Below are 23,335 nucleotides of genomic sequence, written 5' to 3'. Positions count from 1 at the left end.
CCATGAGCTGGGTTTTCAATCATTAAACAAAATAGAACAAAAGATCAATGTTCCTCACCTTGACCTCTATGCAAAGATTCAAAGAAATCATGTCGTGTAAAATGAGCTTCCTCCTGACTGTTGGCACTGCCAGACCTGGAAGGTGGGCAAAACGTCCGGCTTCCTTCAGACCCAACAGCTTCTCTACCTGCCAACTGGGTGCAATTCAAAGAATACAGTTTAATGTCCTTGATTTCCACCTGCAGGCGGTCACTTCTGGATTCATCATCTCCCGCTACAAAATTCTGGATGAATATCTGTCCCAAGTGTCCCACCAACAACTCAGGACTCCCCGGCTTCCGAGGAATAGAAACAACGGGTGATTCAATGTTTATGTTCAAGATTAGCTTTACAGTGTCTGAATGAGACGAAGCTAGGTCAAACCCACATATTTCATTTTCCTCTAAGATAAAGGGTTCCCGAGTCTTCCTTGGAGTTTCAAAGAGCGACACCATCTCGCTATACTCAGCAGTCTTGGTAGCTAGTACGGTGGTGACTTTGGTGGCTGCACTTTTCAGCATACTTCGAAAATTTTCTTCCAGTTCATCCATGGATAACGTCAACTCCTTCAAAAACTTAGCAGAGTGGTTATAGTGTAAAGAAGCCATCTTCAGGTTGAGAAAACACTCCTGTTTAGATTTCTCAACAAACGTGAAACTCAAAGCTTCAGTGAGGGCTGCATCTTCCATTCTGACAAACACAGATTCAAAGTAGCCAATATCACTGATGATATTTTCATAGCCTACGGAATTCCCAATGCTGACAACATACTGGTTTTTCACATTATCTTGTGTTAAATCCATAAGCTGCAAACAGCCGAGAGAACCATTCATGTCAAACATGCTACCCATTGAGACATTCACTTTGGTGCCACCTATACTCGCGGTTGCAATTTTTCTGCCATATTTCTCTCCATTAGCCATTCCCACTGTCCGAAGAAGCAGTAAGTTAAGCCTATGGATTTCCACTGCAACCTCAGTGTTTTGTTCATATGTAGACTGGTAGGTTCCTTGCTCTCTAAAGCTTCTTTCAAAATCAGTCATTAAAGGTTGAGGACTTAAATCATCTTTTTCTTTGGGAAAGGATTTTTGAAGAAAACCGATTAGCTCCACAATTGTCTCTGGATTGAGGATAATATCTAAATTATTCACCTGTAATGAAATCACCTGAAGTGTGCTATCTAAATTCATCGATGGGCACTCTGAACTCACAAACTGATATTCCAACTTAATAAGGGACTCTTGTTCTTTGCTGAGAATTTTGTCAAGCGAAACACTAGCAGCTGATCGGTCGTTGAGTGTAGCTTCATCAGTTAAGTGGGCTGCATTTGGTCCAGAGACAGGAGACTGGGCCCTGCTATCCCGAAGGCTTCCTGTTGGAATATCAAAGCTCAAGTTCTTATGTGAGGCCATCAAAAGGTCAAAATCAGCACCATATGTCTGCATGGTATCCACCAGGAGCAAACCATGCACAGTTAGGGAGACTTCAGCATCATAAGGCCTCTTCACAAAGTGAGCATTGGTACCAAACACCTTGAGCACGGAAATGTAGCGGCCGTTGCTCTCAACACCAAGCTGCATACAGTTCACTTTAAATTCCGCCAGGAGGAGCTGCGACTCCACCAGAACCTCCCGGGTATGCTGCTCCAACATCACAATGCTCTGGGTTAAATTCATTACTGAGTCCTGCAAACTTCCCCGCTGCTCCTCCTGGGGAAAAATCTTTTCTTTAATCTGAGTGTCCGAAGTTTTCATTTCTGGGGTGGTGAGGAGAGAAAAGCAATTCTTTAGTGCAGATATTTTATCTTCATTAATGTGGATTTTTAAGTCTGGTAAGTTGCCTGAGAGCACAGCTCCTGGATATTTGGGATCTGAAGTGTAAATCAATCGACGCTCTAACTGCAGGTGAACGTTGAACTTCTCCACCACATGGGTTGGTCCCACGTCAATATCCTGGACATGCTTCCAATTGTCTTTCACTCGTCCAACCATGATCTGGAGGTCCATAAATGACAGAGAGTACCTCTCATACATCTTTGTGCTCATTAAATGTGCTTGAAGCTGTTCTTCACTGAATTCAACTCCTGTAAAGGGAGGCGTTTTCTCTCCATTGCTGCTGCTTGTCTCGGGAGGTGGGGTGTTAGGAGGTGTGGCCAGGGGGGTCTTATATTCATCATCGCTAAACTGGGTCTCTTCAGATGCTGACCCATCCCTACTTTTCCTCTTGGAGTCATCTGTAGATAAAAAAGAGAAGATTCAAATACATGTCTGCTATTTCCCTCCTCTTTCCCTTATGAAAAGTAGAGAATCAACCAACCCCAGTTTGTTTAAGAAAACTGATGAAACTCTAAGCATAACATCTATATTTACCATTGTCTAAGGGTGAACTTACCTATTAATTTGGAAATCAAAACACAAATGTAAAAATATATAGACATGAGAAAAGCTGGAGTCCCCCTGACATGAGCGCCACCTGCTGGCCCAACACTGCCTCCCCACCTTCTCCCCAGACTTGCCATGGACGTGGGCTGCTTTCACCAACCCTTCTTAAGTCACTCTCTGGAGTTCTTTATTTCTTTTACTTCTTCTGTGTTCATTTGTTTCCCCCACTGGTTTTTTTTTTTTTTTTAAAGAAGTCTCACTCTATCGCCCAGGCTGGAGCACAATGGCATGATCTTGGCTCACTGCAACCTCTGCCTCCTGGGTTTAAGCAATTCTGCTGCCTCAGCCCCCTAAGTAGCTGGGATTATAGGCGTGCACCACCATGCCCAGCTAATTTTTTGTATTTTTCTTTAATTATTTTTTGAGACAGAGTCTCACTCTGTCACCCAGGCTAGAGTGCAGTGGCACCACCTCGGCTCACTGTAACCTCTGCCTCCCAGGTAGTTGGCACTACAGATGCCTGCCACCATGCCCAGCTCAGCCTCCTGAGTAGCTGGCATTACAGATGCCCGCCACCATGCCCAGTTAATTTTTGTGCTTTTAGTAGAGACAGGTTTCACCATGTTGGCCAGACTGGTCTCAAACTCCTGACCTCAGGTGATACCCTCCTCAGCCAACCAAAGTACTGAGATTACAGATGTGAGCCACTGTGCCTGGCCAATTTTTTGTATTTTCAGTAGCGACAGGGTTTCACCATGTTGGCCAGCCTGGTCTTGAACTCCCAACCTCATGTGATCCACCCACCTCAGCCTCCCAAAGTGCTGGGATTACAGGCATGAGCCACCGCACCCAGCATACACTGGAATGTTCTGAGAAGAGAGGTCTCATCTTTCTTGCTCAACACAGTCTTCCCAGTGCCGAGGTAGTGTGCTTGGTGAGAAATGACTGTTGAATATGCAATTTTGCAGCCCCAGAGCCACACTCAGGCCCTCTGTCTCCAGCTGAGCAGTGCCAAAACAACTATAAAAATACACCACCAGGGCTGGGCATGGTGGCTCACACCTGCAATCCCAGCACTTTGGAAGCCAAGGCAGGCAGATTGCTTGAGGTCGGGAGTTCTAGACCAGCCTGGCCAACATGGTAAAACCCCATCTCTACTAAAAATAAAAAAATTAGCTGGGTGTGGTGGCGTACACTTGGAATCTCAGCTACTTGGGAGGCTTAGGTGGGAGGATCACTTGAACCCTGTAGGTGGAGGCTGTAGTGAGCCAAGATCACACTACTGTACTCCAGCTGGGCAACAGAGCAAGACTCCATCTCAAAACAACAACAACAACAACAAAAATATACCACCAAGTTCTACCATCTATGTCTCTGTCTCTGATCCATATTTATGTTTTATAAGTTCACCTAGATGCTTTCTGTGGCTGTAAGATCCTTTTATACAGAGCAAATTCCCTTTTAACACTCCCCCGGCACCAAACTTCCCACTCCTGTGCAGGCCCTCTACCTTCTTCTCTTTCAGGTCTTCTCTGTGAAGATAAGGTTGACATTATTTGATAAACTTCCTCGATTTCTTTTACCTCATGAATCTCCTCATCCTTCTATCCTGTCTCAGTGAACAGTTTTTGGATCTAAAAATTGTATTAATAATAAAATTACCTCCTAGGTGTCTCTTTTTACATATGCTCTTAATCACAAACAGATTAAATTTCCATCCCTGAAATTAGTGCTGATAAATAATGTTTATTGAAGCACACAGTGTGGCCAGGCTCAGTGGCTCCTGCCTGTAATCTCAGCACTTTGGGAGGCCAAGGTGGATGGATCACTTGAGGTCAGGAGATCCAGACCAGCCTGGCCAACATGGCAAAACCCCGTCTCTACTAAAAATACAAAAATTTGCCGGGTGTGGTGGTGCATGGCTGTAATCCCAGCTACTGGGGAGGCTGAGGCAAGAGAATTGCTTGAACCCCGGAGACGGAGGATGCAGTGAGCTGAGATTGCGCCACTGCACTCTAGCCTGGGCAACAGAGCAAGACTGCCTCAATCAATCAATCAATAACAATAAAATATACAGTGTTACATAAGAAATACAAATAAAAACCACAATGAGATACCACCTGACACCCACAAACATGGCTATAATCCAAAAGACAGACAGTAGCAAGTGGTGACAAGAATATGGAGAAAACGGAACGCTCCTAAACTGCTTGTCTAGTCATTTTGGAAAAACAATTTGGGCTGGGCACAGTGGCTCACGCCTGTAATCCCAGCACTTTGGTAAGCCAAGGCGGGCGATTACCTGAGGTCAAGAATTGAGATCAGACTAACTAACATGAAGAAACCCCATCTCTACTAAAGATACAAAAATTAGCCAGGCATAGTGGTGGGCACCTGTAATCCGAGCTACTCAAGAGGCTGAGGTAGGAGAATCACTTGAACTCGGGAGGCAGAGGTTGGCGGAGCCAAGATCACACCACTGTACTCCTGCCTGGGCGACAGAATAGAAACTCAAACAAACAAAAACAATTTGGTACTTCCTCAAAATATTAAAACATGGAGTGACCACATGGCTCAGCAACTCTACTTCTAGGTATATATGCAAGAGAATTAAAAATATATGTCATGTCTACATTGCAGAAATGGGGGTATATAAAAAAGAAAAAATGTTTACACAAAAACCTGTACATGAATGCTCACAGCAGCACTATGCATAATAGCCAGAGTGGAAGCAACTCAAATGGCCATGAACAAACAAATGATAAACAAAATGTGGAACAGCCATACAATGAACTATTATTCAGCCATATGAAAGAAGGAAGTATTGGTATATACTACAACACAGAAGAATCTTGAAAACATCATGCTAAATGGGAAAGCCAAACATAAAAGGCTATACATGACATTATTCCATCATATGAAATGTTCACAACAGACAAATACAGAGACAGAAAGATTAGTGGTTGCCAGGGGATGGGGAGTGGGAAGGAGAACGAGTGTTTAACAGGTGCATACAGAGTTTCAGTTAGGGAGGATGCGAAAGTATCTTTTAAACAGCAGTGAGAATTGCACAGTTCTATCAATATACCAAAAACAAGTATCCATTTAAAAATTAGACCTGATATTAAGTAACGAGAATTGTGCAATCCTATCAACGTACCAAAAACAACTGAACTATATGTTTAAAACTTAGAATTATATCTCAATAAAGCTATTATTTTAAAAATAACAAGTGAACTCTGGGGCCTTAAAATATTATATAAACATTTTATTAGGAATTACTTAGATAATCATAGATAGGTCGATCTACCAAGATAGGTTTTTGTTATTTCATTACTTTAAAAGTTACAAGTGAATCCTGAAGTTTAAAAATGTTATATAAATGTTTTATTAAGCTTCACTTAGATAATCATAGATAGGTTGATCTACCAAGATAGGTTTTCATGATTTCCCACTCACACTATACCTTGAGTATTCGTCAAAAGCATTCTTCCTAGATCCACAACAACTAACACAGGATTCTTGAATTTGAAATCATCAGGAAATATCACCTGAGGGGCAGAAATATCCAGTCGCACAGTCCATCGTTTACTCTCCTCCTGTAAAAGTAAAATAGTCATTAACCCTAACTGCCGAAACCCAACAGCTTTACCCATGGTGCTCAAGCGTTTCTGGAAGCCACAGCTAGGATTATGGAGTGACTCAGTGGTCTACTGTATTACAGCAAAAAGTCCAAGACAAAAGTAGATGCAAATGCTTAAGGACCTGATAAATTACCACAGGCAAATATCTGAACAGGGGAGAGAAAACCAGCAAATAACTAAATAGGGGGAGAGTCTGTACTGAAGAAAGATGTTGTTTCTAATTTACAGGGTTTAATACTTTAACGGATTGTAGGAATTATGGAATTCAAATAAACAAAGAACTCTATAAACATTTTTACTTATTCGGGGGCTTTGGTAATCATGAACTTTCATGTCAAAATATCTTAGTGAAACACATAAGCTTTAACATTTGAAATATAAATAACACACCAATTCATGATTTGTTCATTGTTCTTCCCACTAACCAAAATCAGCCTCAACTGTATGTATGTGGCAAAAGCTAATTTATGTTACCAAAAAGAAACCTCCTTTGTTTATGAGAATACTAATTGTCGTACTTTATTTAGAAACATAAACACACACACACACACACACACACACACACCCCAAAACAAAAAACAGGACGAATTCTCCATCCCATACTACACACCCCATTTTATTTGGATGATTTCTGCCATCCCTGACACCTATAACTTACTCTGCACTGCCCAAAAGAAGCCACACTTCTTCTCACTGTGCCACCTGCTGCTGGACTGTAGCAGTGTACCTCCATGCCACCTTAGAAACTGTACTTTACTGGACTGTTCTGTTTTCCTGAGACAAGGTCTCACTCTGTTGCCCAGGCTAGAGTGCAGATCACAGCTCACTATACCCTCCAGTTCCTAGGCTCAAACAATCCTCCCACCTCAGCCCCCTGAACAGCTGGGACTACAGGTATGTACTACCAGGTCCAGCTGATTCTTTTTTATTTTTTGTAGAGACAGGGTCTCACTATGTTGCCCACTCTCAAACTTCTGAGCTCAAATGATCCTCCCACATCAGCATCCCAAAGTGCTGGGATTACAGGCATGGGCCACCTTGCCCAGCCTACCTACCGGACCCTGAAGATGTCTTTTAGCTCTCCCTATCTATGGCATCCGCAAGACGCCTGGTCATTTAGCATCACAAAGTGCCTATCATCACACCCTAGAGACTCTCACATGAAAAACACACAAGGTATCAGGTCTGGAAAATAAAACAAAGACGGGGCAATTGTTTTTTTCTTTTTGAGAAGGAGTCTCGCTCTGTTTCCCAGGCTGGAGTGCAGTGATGCCATCTCGACACACTGCAACCTCCACCTCTCAGGTTCAAGTGATTCCCCTGCCTCAGCCTCCAGAGTAGCTGGGATTACAGGGACCCACCACCATGCCCGGCTAATTCTTGTATTTTTAGTAGCGATGGGGGTTTCACCACATTGGCCAGGCTGGTTTTGAACTCCTGACCTCAAGTGATCTGCCCACTTTGGCCTCCCAAAGTGCTGGGATTACAGTTATGAGCCACCGCACCCGGCCCAAAGATGAGTCTTGAAAGTAACCTCAACCTGGTCCAAGAAGATACAGAATCTAGTCATAGTCATTCATTTTATTAGCCAAACCCTGACTATAAAAGTCACAAGCCTGGGCGCGGCAGCTTACGCCTGTGATCCCAGCACTTGGGAGGCTGAGGCAGGCAGATCACAAGTTCAAGAGTTCAAGACCAGCCTGGCCAATATGGTAAAACCCTGCCTCTACTAAAACTACAAAAGTTAGCCAGGTGTGGTGGCAGGCACCTGTAGTCCCAGCTACTTGGGAGGCTGAGGTAGGAGAATCACTTGAACCTGGGAGGCAGAGGTTGCAGTGAGCCAAGATCGCGCCACTGCACTCTAGTCTGGGTGACAGAGCAAGACTCCATCTTTAAAAAAAAAAAAAAAAAAAAAAAACACACAAGATTTTATTTTATGCTGGCTGGTTGGCTGATAAGAACTTAATATTTTCAGTTTATTCAATCAGCATAACTGATACAAGCAAGCCTATCTACAGTAGGTAGTGACCTGATGGAAAGAATTCCTGCCCCTTCCACAATTCCCAAAAAGTGTTTATGGATACCCACTTACAATGAAGTCACCCACTAGCAAACGATCAAGAGTTTGCCGGATCTCCGCCTTGGTCTGCATCTTCAGCTTGTTATATTGTCTTCGAGCAGCTTCAGCCACTCTCAACTCAAGTTCAGACTGATAACCAAAACCTGCAAGGTTGGAAATACACAAGAGAGTCAGAATTTTCACACAGCTGGATGAACAAAAGTGTGACATCAAGTCTCACCAAGAATTTCCATCAAAGCTTAAAAAAAAAAAAATCAGCCTGGGCATGGTGGCTCACACTCATAATCCCAGCACTTTACGAGGCCAAGGTGAGAGAATCATCTGAGCTGAGGAGACTGAGGCTGCAGTGAGCTGTGATCATGCCGCTGCACTCTAACCTAAGGTGACAGACCAAGATCCCATCTCAAAAAAAAAAAAAAAAAAAATCAGTAACAGTTTCTTACTCCAGTATGACCTGGCATAATACAGGGTAACAGGAATGAGATTAAAAATGGGTAGCAGAGGGGTAGTGGCAAAAAAAAAAAAAAAAAAATGGGTAGTGGGCAGCCACAGGGGGAGAGGAGGTAGGTAAGAGAAGTGTACTTAAGTTACCAGAATTTCTTGAGCCATTTTCTGAAAGATTCCAAACTATGTATTTCAAAATTCTTAAAAAGCACTGAAAGAGAAAATGAAATTTCAAAGGAAATGCCTTCTATATTCTTTTTTTTTCTCTTTTTTGAGACAAAGTCCCACTCTGTCTCCCAGGCTGGAGTGTAGTGCCATGATCTTGGCTCACTGCAGCCTCCGCCTCCCAGGTTCAAGCAATTCTCCTACCTCAGCCTCCCAAGTAGATCATCACAGGCACTGCAGGAACCTGCCACCACATCCAGTTAATTTTTGTATTTTTAGTAGAGACAGGGTTTCACCATGTTGACCGGGGCTGGTCTTGAACTCCTGACCTCAAGTGATCCGCCCACCTCAGCCTCCCAAAGTGCTGAGATTACAGGTGTGAACCACCACACCCAGTCTTTCGACATTTTTTTTTTTTAAAGACAGAGTCTTGCTGTGTTGACCAGGCTGGAGTGCAATGGTATAATCATAGTTTATCGCAGCCTCCATCTCCCAGTCTCAAGCCATCCTTCTGCTTCAGCCTCCCAAGTAGCTGGAACTACAGGTACACACCACCATGCCTGACTAATTTTTTTTTTTTTAAGTAGAGATGAGGTCTCACTATGTTGCCCAGGCTGGTCTCAAACTCCTGGGCTCAAGCAATTCCCCTACCTCAGCCTCTCAAAGCTCTAGGATTACAGGTGTGAGCCACTGTGCCTGGCCACTTTCTATAATCTATCATTAACAGAGCAATGAAGTCACAGCATTTATGGTGACTGTTTACACAAAGACACTAAAAAACTAGTCCAAAAACTAGAATAGCTTCATTGTAATAAAGGGGGAAGGGATATTTAGGAGAATACTATTGTTTTATAAATCTCCCTATCCATAAAAAATACTTTTTCTGCACCTACTGTTTCAAATCTTTTGGGGGAACAAGGGAGGCATAAATAAATCAATGATGACATTTAGAACTGTGCAGTATTTAATGCTGCACCAAAGAAGTCAAAGTCACCTAGAAGGAAATTATTGAACATTCCTCCTCAGTTCACTGGTCTAAAATATCCTAGTAGCCAAGGAAACCACTGTCCTAGTGAAATGAAAAGTATGGAAATCATCGCTTTTCAGTTCCAAGATACAGATTTCCAGTTACAATGCTGGCTGAAAATACAGCTGTACTTAAATCAAATTATGAAACTATTTTATGCCTGTAGTACCTTCATTTATTTTTATAAGAATGTTTTGTAATTGAGAAACCTAAAAGAGATTTGAACTCCCCCATACAATAGAATTGTATGCCTTTCAATGACTCTTGGTAATTCTATTGCCAAGTAATACTATTTTATTGCCTTTCAGTTACTCTTGGTAATTTTTTTTTCTTTTGAGACAGAGTTTTGCTCTTGTTGCCCAGGCTGGAGTGTAGTGGCACAATCTCAGCTCACCGTAACCTCCACCTCCCTGGCTCTAGCGCTTCTCCTATCTCAGCCTCCTGAGTAGCTGGGATTACAGGCACGTGCCACCACGCCCAGCTAATTTTGTATTTTTAGTAGAGACAGGGTTTCTCCATGTTGGTTAGGCTGGTCTCAAACTCCTGACCTCATGTGATCCACCCATCTTGGCCTCCCAAAGTGCTGGGTTTACAGGCGTGAGCCACCTCGCCCAGCCGGTAATATTTTAAGACAGGTGCCAATTCAAAGGTAGTGGCTTTCAAAAAGTACAGCTGCTCTTCTTTGGTGCCATTATTCAGAATGATAATATGAAGTAAAAATGGGGGGGGGGGGGAAGGAATGAAAAGTATAAAAAAATGCACACTAAATGGAGGCAAACAAAGAGAATATATTTAAGGATATAGATTTCTCTTGGAAAAGACTGTCCACAAACCTCTACCCTGATTTAGTAACAGGACAGGGCAACCCTATCGACCTACTCTGCTGGCCTTTTCTGTCACTATCAGATCATTTGAATGTATAATAACCCTTGTCCTGAACACCAGAACTAACAGTAAAGATGTTTTTAAAAAAGAACATAAGATCAAACAAACAAAAAAGTTAACCTGAGGTATGAACCTTTCCCTTGTAGAAAAAGTCCGCTACTTTTTTAATGGCCTGGGGATTGTATATGATGTTCAACGGCCTTGTGCTGACATCGAGCCGCCTCTCAAAGTAGCTGTGCGCTGGATTTCTCTCATACAGCATCTCAAAAACTGGGTCATCTGGGTCTGCAGCTAAAGGAAAGAATAGGAATAAGAGCATGTTACAAAGCAAAAACAATAACCTTATTCTTAATAGACCTGTGAGGAATTCTGGAAAAAAAAGACATTTTCTAAATTATTTTCCAAATTAGTTCACATTTATGCCTATCTTTAAACTAGAAAGCCTAATAAAGATTGACTGTTTAATTTTCCACTGGAGTCATGTAGACTGGTCTGTTGTATTAGCTCCCACATTATGGAAACCAAGCATGGGAAGGCCCTGCAACGTTGCCCAGTTAGCCCCAGGTTTGCAGCTCCACTGAGGACCAGGCTGCCTCCAAGTCAAATCCGGGTCCGCACAGCAAACCACTGTGCACAAAACAGAAAACATCCCTCTTTTACTACTGATTAAAGACTACTGATCTTGTTTTTTGCTGAAAGCCCACCAAAAAAGAATTTTTAAATTAAATTAAAAAAAAAAAAAAAAAAAAAAGTCAGACATGGTGGCTCACATCTGTAATCCCAGCACTTTGGGAGATCCAGGAGGGTGGAGAGCTTGAACTCAGGAGTTCAAGACCAGCCTGGACAACATGGCAAAACCCCATCTTTTATAAATATACTAAAATTATGCAGACATGGTGGCACATGCCTGTAATCCAGCTAAGGCAATGACAATCACTGGAACCCGGGAGACGGAGGTTGCAATGAGCCGAGATCACACCACTGCACTCCAGCCTAGGCAACAGAGCAAGACCCAATCTCAAAAAAAAATTATTTCAAAAAATTTTTTAATTAAAAACAAAAAACTGCATAGGACAAAATACCTGGGTAATGATCACTTCTGTCTGCAGATGTAGTCTGTAGACCAAAAGATTGTGAGACTCTGCCAACTTCTTTTTGCTATTAAACAAACACACAAAAATGCATAAAGTCAGGGTGAGAGGGGACAATTCACTAAACACCCATCTTACCCGTTAGCATCAGAGCCCCTTAGCATAATAAAATCAAAACTCACTTCACAGCAGATTGACTACTTGCAGAATTGTTTACTTTTCTGCCCTCTTCCCAATCTAGTGAGACCACATCTTTTTCTTTGTACTGACAATATGCTACTTTGTACTCAGTACATTTAATGAACAGTTGCTAAATGAAAATTAAACATGTCTAACTTTTCAAACTTTAAGTCTGCCTTCCCACTCTCTCCACAACCTTCCCCCAAACAAAACGAAACTGCGGACAGAATAAGAGGTCAACTACTCAACCATTTGGACAGTATGTTGCCAATTTAAGATCAAAGACCTTATCTTTAATAATGTATATTATATGTTTTAAATTACATATACATAGAAAACTTGAGATGTGGCTGTTTCGGAACCCTGGCAAGATGATATTTCATGTCAGTGACTAATGGTCAGAAGGCATGAAAATGACTGTCAGATACAGAAGAAACCCAAACACTGACTTTGAAAATAGTGGTCATATAGCATTTTCTTCCAAATCATAGCAAACTATACTCTGGTGGCTATAATGCAGGAGTGCAAGAAGGCATAGCCATAAATCTCACCAACATTTTCCCTTTAACAAACATAAAAAACTTATCTAATCCCAGCCCATCAGTCTCAAGATGATCAAGTGTCAGAATGAATCAGGTATCATTTGCCTCCTAAAATAGACAACAATTTACCAGCACCTTAGATACATTAACTACCCCACTGTGGTACATACTGGATTAGGGAAGACTAGAAGAGGAAACATAGTTCCTTCCGTAGCCAGGTCTCGAAGAAACAGTCCACCCAACCGTACTGAAAGCAAAGAGGAATTTCTTCGAGGAAGAGACTCTGCTAGAAGTTTTACATCTGTCAAAGACAAGTAAAATAGTTGATTCAATGCTTAGGACAGCCTAATGTGTCTTTAAAAGTATTTCTATTTTACAGAGGATTATCAGAGATGATGAACGATTTTTCCTTGCAATTAAACAAACAAACCAACCCTATCTATCTATAGGCACATCTTGGAGATATTGTAGGTTTGGCTCCAGACCACTGAAATAAAGCAAGGATCACAATAAAGCGAGTTGCATAAATTATTTGGTTTCCCAGTGGATAGAAAAGCTATGTTTACACTATACAGTAATCCACTGAGTGTGCAATAGCATTATGCCTAAAATCACAATGTAGATATCTTAATTTTAAAATATTTTATTGCTAGCAAGTGCTAACAATCCTGTGAACCTTCAGCGAGTTGTAATCTTTTTGTCGATGGAAGGTCTTGCCTATACGGTGATGGCTGCTGACTGATCAGGATGTGGCGGCTGAAGTGTTGAGGTGACTGCGGTGATTTCTTAAAATAAGAAAACAAAGTTTACTGCATCAACTGACTATTCTTTCACAGTAGATTTCTCTGTAGCAGGTGATGCTGTTTGATAAAGCATGCATTTAACCACAGCAGAACTTCTTTCAAAATTACAGTCAATCCTCTCAAACCCTGCCATTAATAGCTAAGTTTATTTAGTATCCTAAAAACTTTGTTGTTGTTTCCTTTTTTAATTTTCTTTTTTTTTTTTTTTTTGAGACGGAGTTTCGCTCTTGTTACCCAGGCTGGAGTGCAATGGCGCGTTCTCGGCTCACCACAACCTCCGCCTCCTGGGTTCAAGCAATTCTCCTGCCTCAGCCTCCTGAGTAGCTGGGATTACAGGCACGCGCCACCATGCCCAGCTACTTTTTTGTGTTTTTAGTAGAGACGGGGTTTCACCATGTTGATCAGGATGGTCTCGATCTCTCGACCTCGTGATCCACCCGCCTCGGCCTCCCAAAGTGCTGGGATTACAGGCTTGAGCCACCGCGCCCGGCCTTAATTTTCTTATTTTTTTGAGACAGAGTCTCACTTTGTCACCCAGGCTGGAGTGCAGTTGTGCAATTATAGCTCACTGTACTTCAAAGTCCTGGGCTCAAGGGATCCTCCTACCTCAGAAGGTGTTAGGACTACAGGTGCATGCCACCATGACCAACTAATATTTTTTTATTTTCGGTAGAGACAGGGTCTTGCTACGTTGTCCAGGCTGGTCGTGAACTCCTGGCCTGAAATGATCCTCCTGCCTTGGCCTCCCAAAGTGCTGGGATTACGGGTGTGAGCCCCACACCCAGCCCTTGGTTGTTATTTCAACAATGTTCACAGTATCTTAACCAAAAGTAGATTCCATCTCGAGAAACCACCTTCTTTGCTCATCCGTAAGAAATAACTCTTCATCCATTCATATTTGATCATGAGAGTACAGCAATTTAGTCACATCTTCAGGTTCCACTTCTAATTCTAGTTCTCTGCCATTTACCCCACATTTGCAGTTACTTCCTCCACTTAAGTCTTGAACCCCTCAAAGTCATCCAACAGGGCTGACTTCTTCGAAACTCCTGTTAATGTTGATATTTTGAGCTCCTTCCATGAATTACAAATGTTCTTCATGGCATCTAGAATGGTGAATCCTTTCCAGAAGCTTTTCTATATACTTATACCCAGGTCCATCAGAGGAATCACTATTTATGGCAGCTACAGCCTACAAAATGTATTTCTTAAAAAATAAAAGTTGAGGCCAGGAGTGGTGACTCACAACTGCAATCCCAGCACTTTAGGAGGCTAAAGTGGGAGGATCATTTGAGGTCAGGACTTTGAGACCACACTGGCCAACAAAGTGAGATCTCATCTCTATTTAAATAATTCATTAAAGAAACAAACAAACTTGAAAGTTGAAATTACTCCTGGATCCATGGGCTGCAGAATGGATGTTGTGTTAGCAGGCATGAAAACAACACTAATTTATTTACACTTCTCCAGCAGAGCTCTTGGGTAACTGGATACATTATCCACAAAGAGTAATATTTTGAAAGGAATCTTTTTTTCTGAGCAATAGGTCTCAATAGTGGCCTTTGAACATCCAGTAAACCATGCTGTAAACAGATGTGCTGTCATCATCCAAGCTTTGCTGCTCCACTGATAGAACATAAGCAGAAGAGACTGAGCACAATTCTTAAGGGCCCTGGGATTTTCAGAAAGGTAAATCAGCAACTTAAAGTCACCAGCTGCACTGGCTCCTAACAACAGTCAGTCTCTCCTCTGAAGTTTTGAAGCCAGGCATTGACTTCTCTTCTCTAACTATGAAAAGTCCTAGATGGCATCTTCTTCCAATAGCAGCCTTTTTCATCTACAGTGAAAATCTGTCATTTGGTATAGGAAGGATCATAGCTGGATCTTCTAGATAACTTGCTGCAGCTTCCCCATCACTTGCTGCTTCATCTTGCACTTTTATATTCATGTTGTGGAGATGGGTTCTTTCCTTCAAATTCATGAACCAACCTCTGCTGGTTTCAAACTTTCCTTCTGCAGTTTCCTCACCTCTCTCAGCCTTTCCAGAACTGAAGAGAGGTAAGACCTTGCTGTGCATTAGGCTTTGGCTTAAGGGAAGGCTGTGGCTGCTTTGATCTTCTATCCAGACCATTCAAACTTTCTCCATCACAGCAGGCTGTTTCACTTTCTGATCATTTGTGTGTTTGCTGGAGTAGCACTTTTATTAATAATTTCCTTCAAGAACTTTTCCTTTGCATTCACAAGTTGGCTGTTTGGCACAAGTGGCCTAGCTTTTGGCCTATCTCAGCTTTTGACATGTCTTCCTCACTAAGCTTAATCATGTTTAGCTTTTGATTTAAAGTGAGAGATGTGTGACTCTTCCTTTTGCCTGAACATTTAGAGGCCAATGTAGAGTTAGTAGTCGAATTTCAATATTGTTGTGTCTCAGGTAATAGGGAGGCCCAAGGAGAGGAAGAGAGACAAGGAAATGGCCAGTTGGTGAAGCAGTTGGAACATAAACAGTATTTACTAAGTTAGCCATCTTCTATGAGTATGGTTCATGGCACTCCAAAACAAATATAATAATAACATTAAAAACAGGTAATTATAGATCACCATAACAGATAATAATAGAAAAGTTTGAAATATCAGGAAAATTACCAAAATAGAACACAGAGACATAGAGTGAGCACACGCTTTTGGAAAAATGACACCTATAGACTTGCTCATTTTTAAATTTTCAATTTGTAAAAAATGCAGTATCTATAAAGTGCAATAAAGCAAAGTACAATGAAATGAAGTGTGCCTGTATCTATCTATCTAAACATACAAAGACTATTATTAGAAGTTTTCCAGCAGAATGAATATAAAATAGAGCCTTTTCAATTCAGTTCAAGCAATCTGTAGTTAATACTAAGTTTATGACAGCTCAATTTTCTATATTATGAAGTCAAACAAACTGGCTTTTTAAAAAAATAATTTGTCCTTCTTCAATTACTGAGGAATCTCAAATAAGTTGCTGTTTCATGGCCTGAAATAATATTTGTGAGATGTCCAAACCAACATCTGCATATTTATTTACACACCTTTAATTCAAAGTCACAAAAAGGAGGCAGATACTGTCCAGTGAATCTTCATTATTCTCAGATTCCGTATTTGCACATTTGCTTACTCGCTAAAATTTGCAATCCCAAAATTAATCCTCATGGTACTCTGTCAGTCATTCAGACACTCACAGAGCAGAAAAAAATTCAAGCCACCTGAGGTGCACATTCCCACCTGAGTTCAAACAAGGCAACGCTCTGCCTCCTCGTTTCAGCTCTCACACTGTGAGCAAGCATCCTTCCCATGGTCTTCTTTCTAGAGCCATGTTTTTCACGCTTCTGTGCTTCTTGTTTATAGTTTCACTGTTTAAAACAATCCCCTAGTGCTAAAGTGCTATCTAGTAGTCTGAGTGCGAGAAGACTGTGATGTTCATTACAAAAAAAAAAAAAATGGGTATTAGAGAAACTTCCTTCAGGCCTGAGTCATAGTGCTGCAGGCCATGAGTTCAATGTTAATAAATCAGTAATACAATGCTCCTCAACTTAGGATGGAGTTACGATAAACCCACCATAAGCTGAAAATATAAGTCAGCTGGGCACAGTGGCTCATGCCGGTAATCCCTGCAATTTGGGAAGCCGAAGCAGGCAGACTGCTTGAGGTCAGGAGTTCAAGACCAGCCTGGTCAACATGGTGAAACCCTGTTTCTACTAAAAACATAAAAATTAGCCAGGCATGGCGGTGGGCGTCTGTAGCCCCAGCTACTAAGGAGGCTGAGGTAGGAGAATCACTTGAACCCAAGAGGAAGAGGTTGCAGTGAGCTGAGATCATGCCACTGCACAGCTCACGCCACTGCACTCCAGCCTAGGTGACAAAATAAGACTTTGTCTTAAAAAAGAAGAAAAAAAGAAAATATCCTAAGTCAAAAATGCATTTCATACATCTAACCTACTGGACATCATAGCTTGGCCTAGCCCACCTTAAAAGTGCTCAGAATGCTTACATTAGCCTACAGGTAAGCAAAGTCATCTGGCATGATAGTCCCTGCATACTATCAGCTGCTTACCTCATGATCACATGGCTGACTGGGAGCTGTGGCTCACTGTTGCTGCCCAGCATCTTCAGAGAATATCATACTACCTATCTCTGGCCTAGGAAAAGACCAAAATTCAAAATCCAACCTATGGCTTCTACTGAATGTGTAGAACTTTCGTGCCCTTTGTAAAGTCAAAAAATCCTAAGACAAACTATCCTAAGTCGAGCACTGTCTGTACATCTATATTAAATAAGATGTCTTTAAATACAGAAACACATTTTAAAAAATAAGGTGATGTATTGATCAGTTGATGAATGTTATGGCCAGAGGGTCACATGAACCTAACCCAGTACCTCCCCGAAAAGCAGTGGTTCCACATTAGCTGATAGAGTTTTCGCACTGACTTTCTAGACTATCACTACAGCAAATAATGAGAAGCGACTGGACATGGGCCCACAGAGAGACAAACAGCAGCAGGTAGTTTTTTGGGGGAAGTATACCTGAAAACTCGAGCTGCATGAAAGCGCTTTCATTCATTTGGGGAGTTCCCTGCTCCTTGTGTAAGAGAGTCACTGTACCCCGCTGCAACTGCAAATTCAGTTTGGCAAAGACATGATCTCGCTTTGTATATGTGTTCATACACGAGGCATCAGCAGTGGGGTCAAAAAACTCCTCGGTTCCTAAATGGTAAGGGAGAAAAGACTGTAAGAAAAAACATGGAAGAATAAAAAAGCACCAGCAAGCAGAATGATCGCAGTTACGATAATGTGATTTAACTAGTTTCCCTTTGTTAAGGAAGAACTCCAAAGTCATGGGTGACTATTTTATAATTTCCTAAGGTAAAACGATCTATTTATTTTATAAGCGAATCTTATCAACTTATTATCAAACTGGGAAGATAAGGTTCATGATGAAGCACTGCCCAGTGTGGTGAAACGGTTTACATCTATGATGTCTAGTACAGTGGCCAGTATCCACACATGGCTACTGAGCACTTGGGAGTACATGTGGCTAATGTGGCTAGTGCAATTTAAAAAGTGAATTTTTACTTTTGTTTAATTTTAATTAAATTCTATTAGTCATTTGTGCCTACGGCTTGCAGGTTTAAGAGCAGCTCGGGACTGGTATTCAAACTTCTGAGTTTAACATTTTTGAACCTGTTCAGATTTAGTTCTTTTACAATCTCTGCCTTTCAGCTCTATCTGAAACTACATTAATATGTACATTTAGTATCAGAGTTACAAATGGAGTATCTCCCAAAATATTTCTTATCTCAGCCTCTATGAACATGAAACAAACTGTTTCGCAAGTATCTACTTTAGTTAAACTTGAGAAGTACCACAAGCTGTTGCACAAATAACAGACCAATTTATATGCAGCAAGTGAAGGCCAGCTCCCACCATACCCAGGATCTCCTCGGGAATCCACTGCTCCTGTTGCTCTGCTGACAGTCCCTCGACCACCTTCCCTTCTGGGGTTTGCTGCCCGTACCAGCCACCCCATCCAGGAAACCAGGACTGAAGATAATGCAGCATCCCACTGCCTCCACCAGGTTCTGGGTCTCCCAGAGAGGCTCCCGGAGAATCAAGCTGAGGCTCCCGCAGACTCTGTGTCAATCACAAAGGTGCAAAGATGAGTACTCAAAGATAAAAGCAAGCTGTGATATGCCGCTGGTTCCCCACTGGAGCATGAGCACATCAAAGCTGCAGCACTCAGGCTGTTCTGGGTCTGAACAAGTCCTCTTGTAGAGGATTTCTTACCTCTGCTAGTTCTTCTTGTTTATGAAATCGATCATGAACCAGTTCATGCAAAATCTTCAATTCCTCAAAGCTCTGTTCCTCTTCAATCCGACACATTTCCTCCTGTTCAAGTGAAAACAGATGCAAACAAAAACAAGACATTGTAGATCCAGAAACACCGGACATCCTCACTAGCCACTGAAAGTGTAGCACATGGTCCCCTGCGTCTCTCTTTTTTTTTTTTTTTGAGATAGTCTCGCTTTGTCGCCCAGGTTGGAGTGCAGTGGCACGATCTCAGCTCACTGCAACCTCCACCTCCCGGGGTTCGAGCAATTCTCCCACCTCAGCCTCCTGAGTAGGTGGGACTACAGGTGTATGCCACTATGCCCAGCTAATTTGTTTTGTATTTTAGTAGAGACAGGGTTTCACCACGTTGCCCAGGCTGGTCTTGAATTCCTGAGCTCAGGCAATCCTCCAGCCTAGGCCTCCCAAAGTGCTGGGATTATAGGCGTGAGCCACCGCAGCCAGCTCAAAGTCTCCTGCATTTCCACTGAAGGCCAAGAAACAAGATAAATAATTCCCTGGCTGCTGTTTCTGGTTTAAGTTACTTTTCCATATAATCCAATAGATGGTTTTTAGTCTCAACAACTTCACTAACAATTCTCCAGAAATTGAGCTCTATAAAAGAAGGGGAAAAAAAAAAATCACTAACAACTTGCATGAAATTTGAGACGAATGGTGAATGGAGAGGGAGCAAAGAACAGCATTACTCAGTTTTAAGAGTCACTAAAGTGTATGGACTGTTGCAGCACCCATACTTTGCACAGCACTGACCCCGTTTACAAAGGGCTTCCGCATGCATTAGCTCGGATGACAGGCAGGCAGCCTAGTTATTGCTCTTCCTGAAACCTAGGACCAAGTTTCCACAGGAAGTGTGCAGGCCCCAGCTCTTTTATACTTCATGTAGGAAATTAGCAAGAACACGGTCATTTTCACTTGTTTCACCTAGTTAGGAAAGAACTATGATAGCCAGCCACATTTTTAAAAAGCAGAATTAGCTGTCCTGAACTGCTTCTTACACCGTAACATTAATTTTAAAAAGGAGATTTTACGTGTTTACTTGCTCATCTCAGCTGTAAACGAGATTTTTCTCTCCCTCTATGTCTTTGCCTGTGCCTTTAAGAAAATCATCCAAGGGCTGGGCCCAGAAGCTCAGGTCTTTAATCCCAGCACTTTGGGAGGCCAAACAGGCAAATCACTTGAGCCCAGGAGTTCCAGATCAGCCTGGGCAATACAGCAAAACCCTGTCTCTACAAAAGACACAAAAATTAGCCAGGCATGGTAACACACAGCTACTCAGGAGGCTGAGGTGGGAGGATCCCTTGAGCCAAGGAGGTAGAGACTGCAGTGAGCCAAGATTGCAACACTGCACTCCAGCCTGGACCAGAGAGGGAGAGCCTGTCTCAAAAGAAAAAAAAAAAAAAAAGAAAAAAGTAGGCCAGGAGTGATGGAGGCTGTGGGCTGTGGCAGGCAGATCTCTTGAGCTCAAACTCCACCTCCTCAAAAAACACTAAAATGTCTAGTTGTGGTGATGCGGACCTGTAGTCCCAGCTACTTGGAAGGCTGTGGCAAGAGAATAGACTGAGCCCGATGTGGGGGCAGGGCAGAAGTTGCAGTGAGCAAGATCATGCAACTGAACAATATTGCCTGGGCAATACAGCCAGACCTTGTCTCAAAAAAAGAAAAGAAAAGAAAAGAAAATCATCCAAAATGCATAGTTTATTTTATCCTTATAAGGTTCCTGTGTCAGTAACCACAACAGTAAGAGTGATGATAAAATCATTAGCAAAGTGAGTGGGTCACAGCCTCAGAGTGCTGGCAGGAGAGGTACAAATAACTAGGAATTCAGCACTGCCATCAGTGACCACACAGCGGGTGCTAAAGGGAAAAGTAATATTCCTTTGTGTTTGGAAGAGTCTACCAAACAAATGGTTAGTCAAAGGGCAGTACCTGAGCCAAAATCTTAGAAACAGTCTTAAGTTGCTACTGCAAAATCTGATGCTCACAAAACTGAAACAAAACAAAAAGCAATGCAATCCCCAATACCTTTCCCCAAGAGAGAGCACGTAGAGAAGGGGTGGGGTCCCATGCCGGGACGACTCGGGGAGGGAGCATTCTAAGGGCTTTTAGCCCTACTAACTAAAACATGAGCTTGCCTTCAGCACGTACTTCACCCTTTTCTGCCTAGCCTCTACTCCCAAAATATCCAAGGTCAATCAAGTTGACTGGGATTACAGAAAACGTAGGCCAAAGTTCACAGAGATTACAGTCTTTGAAGTAAAGGAATTAGGACTGAGATCAGGCTTTGAAGAGAGGCAGGTAACTGCATGAGACAGTCTCTCGAGCTGGGGGCAGGGGTGTGGGCACAAAGGCATAGCAGGATCACAGTGATCTTTTCTTCTTCCTGTCCCCTGGTCTGGTTCTTCTCGGGCAACGGAGGGTGGAGGATGCTCCTGCCTTAGTTCTCACTCCAGTAAGACCAACTCTATCCAGTAAAATTTAAACCCTTTGGCATGGGACTTTGTATCTTCACAGATTCCATTTTCTTTAGTCTTTGAGAGAACATTCTTATCTTCTGAATAAGACAAGAATCACAAGACCACAGTCCACTTACCTTGTCATCTGTGGACAGCAGGCCTCCTTTTAACTTGTTGAAATATTTGTCAGTGTAAGATACAGCATCACGAGCGCGGTGCAACATAAAATCCCAAGTGCAACGTTTCCTCTGCTCTCTAATCTCATACAAGTTAGCATTCAAAGCAAAATACCACCATTCCCGGCAGCTGAAATAGTCCATAACAATGTTATCACATCTTACAACAAAAGCAATGAAAAGGCTACCAGTCCAGGACAATCCATAATACCACTCCTCTCCTGAGACATATTTTCTCTTGTCAGCCATCAGTTTATACCTTAAGTTCACCTTAATATTAAATTAACCCAGTAAGTGGAGAAGGTAAATGTGCCAAAGAACATCAAATAACAGATCCCCAATTTATATATCAATAACATAGTTCTCAACCAGTTTGAATTACAATATCCATCCTGTCCACTGACAGAATGTCAAATGCGGACTGTAAAGTAAATACCATCTTAAGATAATTATCAAGGATTTGACTACTAAAGACTTTTAATTGAATACTTCTAACTAAAGACATGGAAATACATAGGATCTTTAAAAAGTTTTATTATATCAGACTGGTCAAGTTTATCACTACAACATGAAAATAAGATTCAGTTTTGCTAGGGAGGCTGCAAAGAGTACTATGTAAATGTTGACCGAACAACCCGGGAGAAAAAACAGTAGGGAAGTGGTTCAAAGAATATTTAAAGTATTTATACTACACACCACATCCCACCAGAGCAACATCAGTCTACTTGCTAAACGAGACTGAGAGGATCGTCTGAATTTCACCACACTCAAAGAGTAAACTGATACCACCAAATAATATACAGAAAGAATATCAGTGATGATAGACAACAGGAATGACATTCCAAGGATCAGAAAAATCAATTGTACTTTTATCTCCAAACATGGGTAAAGGACAGTGAGGCCTATTTCTGATCTATGTGCAAAATAAGAACACACTCTAAAATGTATTTCATGACCACACGGAGAAGTCCTTACTTCTTAGATATCGCCACTTTGGGTTTCCACCTTCGGAACTTCACCTGCCTCTCCTTTCGCTCCAGCTCCTTGAGGAATTCCATGATTTGCCGGTATTGCAGCTTTTATTAGAGGTTAAGAGATATTAGGTCAGAATAGGTTTGTTTCTTTTCTTTTCTTTCTTTTTTTTGAGATGGAATTTCGCTCTGGTTGCCCAGGCTGGAGTGCAATGGCGCGATCTCGGCTCACCACAACTTCCACCTCCTGGGTTCAGGCAATTCTCCTGCCTCAGCCTCCTGAGTAGCTGGGACTACAGATGTGCACCTCCATGCCCAGCTAATTTTTGTATCTTTAGTAGAGACGGTGTTTCACCATGTTGGTCAGGCTTGTCTTGAACTCCTGACCTCATGATCCGCCTGCCTCGGCCTACCAAAGTGCTGGGATTACAGGCATGAGCCACCGCGCCCAGCCATGTCTGTTTCTTTTACTCAGTTAAGATCTATATCTAACAAGAACAATTCACATCAGTTGATCCACTGAACTGAAAGCCAGTGCAAACTGAAAAACCAAAATATCAGCATCAAGTGGCAT

General features: G+C 42.0%; 1 protein-coding gene across 7 annotated transcripts in view; it reads right to left on the bottom strand.

Moving 5' to 3' along the window:
* Nucleotides 1–23,335, bottom strand: part of VPS13D (vacuolar protein sorting 13 homolog D) — a 304,733-nt gene that overhangs the window by 255,800 nt on the left and 25,598 nt on the right. For 6 of the 7 annotated variants that reach the window (XR_012512316.1, XM_074380077.1, XM_074380076.1 and 3 more), the window contains exons 9-19: nucleotides 22,766–22,866; nucleotides 21,752–21,920; nucleotides 19,099–19,200; nucleotides 18,744–18,945; nucleotides 17,839–18,018; nucleotides 12,649–12,779; nucleotides 11,748–11,823; nucleotides 10,786–10,956; nucleotides 8,157–8,287; nucleotides 5,887–6,019; nucleotides 59–2,272 (exon numbers count right to left, since the gene is read on the bottom strand). Coding sequence is in view for 6 of the 7 variants with exons in the window: in XM_074380077.1 (XP_074236178.1) it covers nucleotides 59–2,272; nucleotides 5,887–6,019; nucleotides 8,157–8,287; nucleotides 10,786–10,956; nucleotides 11,748–11,823; nucleotides 12,649–12,779; nucleotides 17,839–18,018; nucleotides 18,744–18,945; nucleotides 19,099–19,200; nucleotides 21,752–21,920; nucleotides 22,766–22,866 (3,610 nt within the window). In the remaining variant the exon portion in view is untranslated. Of the gene's footprint in view, nucleotides 1–58; nucleotides 2,273–5,886; nucleotides 6,020–8,156; nucleotides 8,288–10,785; nucleotides 10,957–11,747; nucleotides 11,824–12,648; nucleotides 12,780–17,838; nucleotides 18,019–18,743; nucleotides 18,946–19,098; nucleotides 19,201–21,751; nucleotides 21,921–22,765; nucleotides 22,867–23,335 lie in introns of those variants that run through there. The other variant, XM_074380081.1, reaches the window with a different exon arrangement.

This window comes from Saimiri boliviensis, chromosome 11, assembly GCF_048565385.1.
Source record: "Saimiri boliviensis isolate mSaiBol1 chromosome 11, mSaiBol1.pri, whole genome shotgun sequence".
Lineage (NCBI taxonomy): Eukaryota > Metazoa > Chordata > Mammalia > Primates > Cebidae > Saimiri > Saimiri boliviensis.
The sequence above is the reverse complement of the archived record's forward strand: the minus strand, read 5'-3'. Positions and strand labels throughout refer to the sequence as shown.